At 53.5% G+C, this 9,267-nt stretch overlaps 1 protein-coding gene across 1 annotated transcript; it reads right to left on the minus strand.

The window, feature by feature from the left end:
* Positions 1-2,390: 2,390 nt before the first annotated feature.
* LOC122174566 (claudin-16-like) lies at positions 2,391-8,397 on the minus strand. Its single transcript, XM_065575134.1, has 5 exons — positions 7,787-8,397; positions 6,787-6,913; positions 5,391-5,552; positions 4,313-4,377; positions 2,391-3,490 (listed from the first exon to the last, which is right to left on the minus strand). The coding sequence occupies exons 1-5, from the start codon at positions 7,874-7,876 to the stop codon at positions 3,278-3,280; spliced, it is 657 nt and encodes a 218-aa protein (XP_065431206.1). The 5' UTR covers positions 7,877-8,397; the 3' UTR covers positions 2,391-3,277.
* Between the last annotated feature and the right edge of the window lie 870 nt (positions 8,398-9,267).

Genomic DNA, 9,267 nt, shown 5'->3' on the forward strand with positions numbered 1-9,267 from the left:
CAGTCCCAAAGGATCAGTCACTTACCCCACCAGAGACAACGCTTGTAGCCAGTCCTATAATAAACTATCTAAAGATTTATTAAGTAGGAAAAGGAAACGAGAGTTATTGACAAGGTTAATGCAGGTAAAGGCACACACACAAATGAGTTACAATCTTAATTAAAAATAATAATAGTGGCTTCTCTAATTAGAGAATCAACAAGCTCTATATGACTTTTAGGGCTAACACAGGCTGAGCAGCTGGGGATCTCTTGCCTATGCCTAGAGACCTCGTCCCCCAGAGTCCAAGCAGCAGCGAGACATAGTTCCTTCTTGTTAGGGTTTTTATCGCCCTCCTCCCTTGTGCTCTGAGCTGCAAGATCAGCTGATGGAAGAAATCCACTTGCATGACTGATCTTCAAGGTGGGGGAGGGCAAATATCTTTTGTCCTCTTTATCCTCCCAAACTGTCCATCTGATGTCGAGGGTCCTTTCCCGTGGGGCAGGATGTAGCGCCGTTTGTTGCAGATTAGCATGTCACACTAGTTAATGTCTCTCTCCTGTCTGGTGACTTAGATTTTTACAGTACAACAGCTGGAATGTTACCTTACAGTATGGGATACAGCTGTTATAAGGGAGATTAACGCGGGAAGCAACTCACAAGCATTCAATAAAATCTAAACACTAAACACATTCTTATACCTATGTTCACAATACTAACACCCAGGTGAGCCAGACTGGCTCCAGCTATTTATAAGTCAGGGCTCCCTGGAGGCACGGGGACCTTGGCATGCGCTGGCATCTGGTCTGCCAGTGTCACAGTTTATATGACACATTATGTCCATACACACAAAAGTGCTCCCCACACTACCCAGGACTAACAACCACCCTTTGCATCAGACTTTCTTTAAAGAAGGCAAAGCACCCTGTGCTTTTCTATTGTCCCAGTCTCCGCCCCCAGACGGAGGCGGAGTGGCACCACGAAGTGTATCCTAGAGATGTGGGGCTGGAAGGAATCTCGAGAGATCAAGTCCAGCCCCTGAGCTGCAGCAGGACCTAGTAAACCTCGTAGGGGTTTGTCCAGTCTGGTCTTAAAAACCTCCATGATGGGGATTCCACAACCTCCCTTGGCGCCTGTTCCAGAGCGTCGCTATCCTGAGGGTTAGAACGGTTTTCCTAATACCTGCCCGAAATCTCCCTTGGTGCAGATTATGCTGATTATCACTTGTCTGTCAGGGGACATGGAGAACAATTGATCACCGTCCTCTTTAGAACAGCTCTTCGATTCAAAGACCGTTATCAGGTGCCCCCATGGGCAGTGGGTGAACCCCTGCTTTGGGGAGGCTAGCCTGCTGGCCCTGCCCCAAGGCCCCACCCCCCCATAAAAGGAAAAGCCCTGAGCCTCCCCCGTCCCAGAGGGGCCCTGGCCCGCCCGCCCCAACCTCATCAGGCTGAGCCCCTGACCCACCCCAGCACCAGACTGAGCCTCCGCTCCCACCACCGAGCGCCGGGCCTGCCCCAGCACCAGACCAAGCCACCGGTCCCCGCAAGCACCGGGCCGGCCCCAGCGCCGGGCAGAGCCGCGGGCCCCCTCTCCCCCGGCCCTGATGTCCCCACCCCCGCCAGAGTCGGGCCGGGCCAAACCGAGCCGCCAGCAGCCTCCCCGAGCGCCAGATCCTCCCGCCCCTGAAGGCCCCGCCCCGAGCCACTGGCCCCAGCAGCGTCTGGACGAGCGTCCTCAGTCTGCTGGCCGCTGGCTTTCCACATCACTCCACACTCCCCCGTCCCGAGGAGGAGGGACGTGGAGAGCAGCCGGGACCTTCGGGGTGGGGGATGGAGTGGGGGAGGCGGTGGGGGGGGTCTCAGGAGAGGCGGGGGATGGAGTGGAGGAGGCGGTGGGGGTCTCAGGAGAGGCGGGGGATGGAGTGGAGGAGGCGGTGGGGGTCTCAGGAGAGGCGGGGGATGGAGTGGGGGAGGCGGTGGGGGTCTCAGGAGAGGCGGGGGATGGAGTGGAGGAGGCGGTGGGGGGTCTCAGGAGAGGCGGGGGATGGAATGGAGGAGGCGGTGGGGGTCTCAGGAGAGGCGGGGGATGGAGTGGAGGAGGCGGTGGGGGTCTCAGGAGAGGCGGGGGATGGAGTGGAGGAGGCGGTGGGGGTCTCAGGAGAGGCGGGGGATGGAGTGGGGGAGGCGGTGGGGGGTCTCAGGAGAGGCGGGGGATGGAGTGGAGGAGGCGGTGGGGGGTCTCAGGAGAGGCGGGGGATGGAGTGGAGGAGGCGGTGGGGGTCTCAGGAGAGGCGGGGGATGGAGTGGAGGAGGCGGTGGGGGTCTCAGGAGAGGCGGGGGATGGAGTGGAGGAGGCGGTGGGGGGTCTCAGGAGAGGCGGGGGATGGAGTGGAGGAGGCGGTGGGGGGTCTCAGGAGAGGCGGGGGATGGAGTGGAGGAGGCGGTGGGGGTCTCAGGAGAGGCGGGGGATGGAGTGGAGGAGGCGGTGGGGGTCTCAGGAGAGGCGGGGGATGGAGTGGAGGAGGCGGTGGGGGTCTCAGGAGAGGCGGGGGACATCGTGGCCCAGTTGTCCAGCGGTGGGTCAACAGCAATGCCAGGGAAGGCAAAGCCTATTATACCCGCCACCAATGGGTGCCCCCCGTCTTTTCTCAAGATTGACTGTGGCCAATTTTTTGAACCTTTCCTTGTGGGTCAGGTTTTCTAAACTTTGCATCGTTTTGGGGGGTCTGCAGGGTACTCTCGCCATCTTTCTTTAAGTGTGCTGCCCAGAACTGCCTCCAGCTGAGGCCTCCAATGCCAAGTAGGGGAAAACCTCCAAAAGCAGTACAGAAAATGGGGTGTTCAAAGGCTGAAACAAAGGGAATGTGATTACATATTGGGCACTATGGACGAAGTGTTCACATCACATTGTCTCTATTGGCCCATATGACAGCCCAGAGCACCGAATTAGCAAGTCGCTTTTACCTGCCTGGACTCAAACTTTAGTTTGGCATCTTATTTACTGCATGCAAAGCAGGCCAAAGCAATATGCGAATAGCACGGGCCAGGAGATCTGGGGAGAAGTTGCACGGCCTGTTCCATCTGACTGTAGATACCAAAACATTTCTAGAAATCTAGCAGGGAAACCTGTCAAATGTGTCCCTTACTTGAGCCAAATCCTTGGGAACCAGTATCTGAGAAACGCTCACAAAGCAGATCTCCCAGCCTTTCCACGCACAGAGCTGTGTCAAATGTCACCAAGCTGTGACTTTCGGTGACACTGCTGATGTCCTCCGGCTCAGGAGATCTCTTCTCGCTCACACATAGGTACGCACAATGTCCATGCCAGCAGTGCACCCACTCCCAGATACTTCCTTCATTGCATTTGCATTTGCCCTGGGATCTTTTTTAAACAGGACTTCATAACAGGATACACCAGCTGCAGCAATAGCCCCTAGGCTGCCCCCCACAGCCATCCATAGGGAGTAGCCGTATTCAAAGCTTGGGAATCCTGGGATTTTTAGAGACACCTGTAAAACAAAAGCAAAATGCCAAAACAATTGAGTGTGAGCAATAGAAAATGTGTCACGTTTACCCCACTAGCTCCAGCATAAAGGTGGTGAATGACACCTACTGTTAAAGCTATCACCGGTGAAATGTCTGCAAAGGTAGAGAGCCCAGGTCCTGAGGTGGCTCAGATTTGCTGAGGGAGCATTTCACCAGTGTGGTGGTTTGTTGTCACATATGATATTTGTGAGGCTCCTCGTTCATCCAACTGGCTGAATTTGATGAACTCGCTGAGGGCCAAATTCTGTCCCCAGTTACACTCCCATAGCCCTAGTTAGCTCACTAAGGGGGCCGGGGCGTAAAGGAGAGTGGGGTGGGGCCCAAAGGAAATAGAAATGCACTGCATGGTGCTTGCCCTGTGTTTCATAGAGTGATCCTGGATTCCTAGGGCCTCTCCCAAAGAGTGGGGTCAGTAACGCTTCTCGGTCTGCCCTCTGTTCTGAGTAAGGTGGGACCCGAATGGGATCTGTAGGAGCCTCGCAGACAGATCTCTCTCTGACAGCACCAAACCAACACAGCTGTTAGTCAGAAACCAGTTCATTCATCAAAGCGACGGGCGGATCAGCGTTCTGTGAAGCCTTTCAAACGTGACCCATACACCATTATCCCTATGGCAACTCCAGCTCCTTGTGGCCCCTCAGATCCTGGGTCTGAATTGCTTTGTCTGGTTCCAAACTCAATTGGAAGCTCCCTGGAGCAGGGGCCGTGTCTCCTACGTATATGGAAAGTGCCAGGTGACCGTGGGGACTCAGTAAATAACGAACAGCAGCTGCTGGTGACAGTACCTCGTACTGGTGCAGGGAGTAGACATACACGCAGTATCTTATGACACCAACAGAGGTTGAAATGCCTGAAACAAAGCATTCAGAGTAGCAGCCGTGTTAGTCTGTATCCGCAAAAAGAAGAACAGGAGGACTTGTGGCACCTTAGAGACTAACAAATTTATGCTCTAATAAATTTGTTAGTCTCTAAGGTGCCACAAGTCCTCCTGTTCTTCTTTTTTTGAAACAAAGCAGAGAACTCTGTGATTCCTGCAGGCGTGGGGTAGACCCCAGAAAGCAAAACCTCCCATCTGCTGCCATGGTTCACTGTGAGTTTGGGTAGGTCCTGATGTGTGCCAGGCCCCTGTGGAGATTTCAAAAGGTCAGAGGGTAAAAAGAAGAGAAACTCCCCAGCAGCCCTCAGATGGGGAGAGCTGAGGGGATGGGTAGCAGCATGTCACCTAGTCACCCCATGAGTAGCATGAAATCCCAGTTCAGAAAAGGGGAGCTCCCATCTTCAGCAGCCACAGAACTCTGGACTGGGTATGTCATGTTGCCCCATCCCAGGCGACTATGCCAAAGGGACTCTCAAGAATGATCCCAGGTGTCTTCACTGAGCATTTTCACGGAGTCCCCAGTGGAGCTGGTTGGAATTTTTTCCATGAACGTTTTTTTTATCAAGCAAGGGAGTTTGGGCCAAAGCAACTGTTTTGTTTGTTGTTGTGGTTGTTGTTTTGCAAATATCCATATACATCATTTTCAAATATTTTGATTTTAAAATTTGTGTTTGTTTTGTTTGTGGAAACTGAAAAGGGAAAGTTTTTGTTTTTTACATTAAAACCCAACATTTTTCATAGAAAACTTTTTCATGGGGAAAAAAACCAAATCATTTCCTGACCATCCCTAATGCCCACATGGCCAGGTGCATGGGCATTCATGCACACGTGTGAGTGCATTTGCACGTGTGTGTGGTCTGCCCCAGCTGACTGACCTCACACGCCCTTTCAGGATCCCAGCCAGCTTCACGACTTGGGGTGGCCTCTCCTAGAGGGAGTTCGTTTGTTTTAACAGCTCTTATTTTAGAATTCGGGGGAGAACGTACCTACAAGGAAGAAGAGTCCGGCAGCCAGGCAGAGCCACTGTTGTTTAGCCAGAGGTTCCTGACAGCAGCTGAAATATTTAAATCCCAACAGCAGGCAGAGAAATGCACCAGCACTAGCAATGCTGGAAGTGATCAGCAGCGTCCGTGTGAGAATGACTGCAGCTTATAAAAAGAAGCAAACAAACCATGAGCAGGAGAGTGCTAGAGAGTGAGCCCAGAGACATGGGGCTAGTGGGTGCAGTCCTGGATTTAGGGCTGTACCCACGGAGGATGGATGGTGCAAGGGGCTGGTAACGGGCTATGATGCTGGTCACCAGTTTGACCCCATTGCAGATCAGTGGTGACTGCTGGGCATGATCCTCTGATGGAAGCTGATGGCAATTTTTTGGACATTGTTTCAATTTGGGGGGAAGAGGATGCCAACATTCTGAATTTTTCTGATGAGCGGTAGAGCTGGGGACAGACAGTGTGTGGGCCGAGGGCTGAAGGATTTAAACAGGAAGCAGGGAGTTGTGCAGCTGGAAGGCTTTAATATGGAGTTTGGCGCAGTACATGTGAGCCAGGAGCACAGAGACTTAGTCAAGGCCTTGCTCTGCCTTCGCACTTACGCATCTCCTGCTGGAGCCATTGGGAGCTGCCGCTGCACATGTGTTTACACCAACTGCTCAGGTGTAGCCATTAAAGAGACCCTGCTAGGCTGGCAGCCTCATCAGTGGCCTTCTGCTTCCTGCCTTCTGAGTCCAAAGTCCATGTCATTCTCCGCGTATGCTCCCTCCCCTCCGCGTTCAGTGCTTGGCGTCTATCTCGCAGTGCCACCTAGCCCTAGAAAGGGTGATTCGCCTGCTCTGAACAGGCAGCTGGATGCTGCGCCCTCCCGCCTCTCTCCCGAGCCCTGTGGCCCGGGGAAGATCGTGCCCCTCCAAAGGAAAATGACCAGGAGCTTTCAGGAGTGGGACCGTGGGCTGGCTGAAGGGAAGGGCCCCACGTCAAGAGACTCTGGAAAGCCCCATTTCGCAGGGAGTTTCCCTGACTCTAGAATGAAGTTTTATTTGTAGAACTTCATCTCCTGCAGCACTCTGATCTGATTGGAAGTCAGCCCCAAAGCGCAGCGGGTAGGTGCGATTGGTAGGAACACAAGAAGAGCAGGCTGGGTCAGCCCCAAGGCCGCTCTAGGCCAGTATCTGGGTTCCGACAGTGCCAGCTGCCAGAACCATGCAGTAGTGGGTGTGAGATAATCTGTCCCACAGGAAGGGCTCATCCTACCCCGGTAGTTAGCGAGGGGTCTAAGTCCTTGGTCAGGGGGGTTGATCTCCCTTTCAAATACCATTGGTTGTGTTCTGATACATCAGCCTCAGGGGAAAACTGCAGCTCCCCACTGCACCTCGCTCTTTGTTACCTGGATGTGGATTCAGGTAGGAGCTGAAAACATCACAGGTCCAGATCTTCACAAACTTGTCCCAGACACATTCTCTCCAGAGGCCACGGCACCGGGTGCTCAGAACAACTGAGCCTTTGCTGTTAATCTGAGAGGGGAGAAGGCGCAAGTCCTGGGGCGTAGTATCCTGCTGTACAGTACAGCCGCCCAGGGCATGGCTCGGCATCGGGGTTTGCTCTCACCAGGAGAGAGAAAGAGAGTGTAATCCCATTTCCCCCATCCCCTGGACTATTCCGTCCTGTTATACGAGACACCCTGCTCTTATCCTAACCCTCTCCTCTACCATCCTCAGACCCTGGCCTCCCCAAGGGCCTCTCTTGCACCTGTATGGGCGTTAGATGCCATGCTCTCTGGAAAGCACTAGGCCCCGTTTGCCAACAAAACTCTTCAGCTCTGGTCAGTAGCGGCGTTTGACTGGTCATTGTAATTTGCTCCTGTGGGGCCCAGAGTTCGATGCTCAGCACCACCAACTGGGGCCAGATTTTCCGCAGAGCTCAGTGCCCAGCGTGCAGTGCTCATTCAAGGACTCGGCTGGAGAGATTCCAGGGCAGCAAAGCCTCCTTGCTCCAGCTTCACCACCCTCATTCTGCTCTGAATGCGCTGTCTGGGGCGCCCCGGTGAATTACACCAAACCAGAGTCTGCGTAAATTCCCAACAAGCCCCATTCTTCAGGGGAGCGAGGGAAGTGCTCAGATGCCATGGGGATGGGCCCGGCATAAGAACCTGGCTAGAATTGACAGCTCCTCTTTGATGTAAGTGGCATGTTTGTCAGAGCAGATGCTGGGGGGTTTCATGCTGCTCTGAGCATTTCCTAGACATGACGACCCAGGGCAGATAGGAGAGTTGGATGCTGCATTGCCCCATGTGAGTGCACTCACCAGCCAGGGAGCCCGCCTCAGCATGGAGGTCTGCATAGCTCAGTTACCAAATGGGACAGAAAGGACACCAAAGTGTATATTACCTGCCAACAGTCTGTGCAGAGCGAGGTGATGGTGCTGGCCATGGCAAAGGCCCCACAAAGGATGGAGAAGATGGTCACTGCACTGCCCATGGGACACGAGAGAGGGACGGCAGAGCTGCAGAGGCAACACCCCACTCAGAGCCTGGTTGTGGAGCTGCTGAAGGTGGTTCTGATCCTGCCCAGGCCTGGCAGCACCTGGCTTGGTTTTGCAGAGAGCAGAGCCCAGCGGCTAGGTGTGACCTCGGAGTCCCTCCATGGAAGCCTGCAGGCCTTTGCTGAGCATCTCTCCGTTCTGAGCTGGCCTTGCAGACCCCTGTGTCATTCGCTCGGGAGCAGGACGATCTCCCTCGCAGGCACAAACCAGATCCAAGGCAGCCGTGAGCTGCAGAGGACTAGCTCTGGAGCAGCCCCTTGCACTGAGGAAATGTCATGTGGAACAAATGAGGCAGGCCAGAGCGCGGGGCCCCGCTGGTTAAATCTCACTCCAGGAGCCTCTGACATTAAATCTCCAGGCTGAAGAGCATCAGATGATCATTATTACGTCACTCCATTTCCTTCTAAAGCTCAGAACCGGACCCTTTCATTGCTGAGTTGGCCTGCCCTTTCCAGCTGGGGACGGGGAAATGGAGGCTTTTCCCATGCTGACGCCCCTGGGTCTTGCCTCCATCATGTCTCTAATAAACCTTTGTTTGTATGTTTTAGAGGGATGTATTTGACCACACTCCCTGCTAGGCCAGCAGCACTTACATGGTCTGCTCAGAACAGGTCTATGATATGGCAGATCAGAACAGTCCCCTGAATCCTATCATGGTGAATCCCAGATGTAGCCATTAAATGCTTCCACCACAAGATGGTGCTAGCCACTAAACAACTGAAAACTCAGAACTACCCCACAGAGGAGAAGTGAGGGTGTCCCAGGGTGCCAGGGGATGTGACAGGTGCTCAGACTTTTCCTTCTGGCTGCCCATCTCTGTGCTAAACCTGGTGACCATTGTATAAATCTGGTAGAAATCAAAGCTCCATTTTCTCCATCCACAAGCATCACTGACCTTTCTGTGTAAATCCGCAGCCACTCAAGCTCTGATACTGAGTGCTGTGAGTATCATTCTCATGGTGGAAAGGCCCTTTCCCCTCAAGCTCGCCTGGTCTCCCTCCAAACATGCAATAAAACTCTCTTGAAATCTATACAGAGGCAAAAGCAAAGGAGTAAACTTCAGGCATAAACACACCCAGCGTGAACTCCCCAGCACCAGGTCACAGAAAGATGTTAATGAGATTATTTTCCTACCCAAAGTATAGGTCAGCACATTGGACAATGTCACTGATTTCTATTGGAGTCACTTGGTTTTCTGACTATTCCTGCACCTTCAGCATCCAGGAATGACTTCTCTTCTTTAGGGCAAGGTGTAAATCACCAGGTGGGGCTCTAAGGCGCATGCTTGCCAGTGGAAGTGGAGATTGCAGAGGCCAGACATGTGCTC

Source organism: Chrysemys picta, chromosome 21 (assembly GCF_011386835.1).
Source record: "Chrysemys picta bellii isolate R12L10 chromosome 21, ASM1138683v2, whole genome shotgun sequence".
Classification (NCBI taxonomy): Eukaryota; Metazoa; Chordata; order Testudines; family Emydidae; genus Chrysemys; species Chrysemys picta.

What these genes read in the sequence shown, in the direction of transcription:
- LOC122174566 (XM_065575134.1), bottom strand. Translation starts at nt 7,876, where the DNA reads ATGGGCAGTGCAGTGACCATCTTCTCCATCCTTTGTGGGGCCTTTGCC. An exon ending in TCTGCACAGACTGTTGGCAG is followed by an intron (nt 6,914 to 7,786) that starts GTAATATACACT and finishes CTCCCCTCTCAG; the next exon opens with ATTAACAGCAAAGGCTCAGT. An exon ending in ACTCCCTGCACCAGTACGAG is followed by an intron (nt 3,491 to 4,312) that starts GTACTGTCACCA and finishes TTTGTTTTACAG; the next exon opens with GTGTCTCTAAAAATCCCAGG.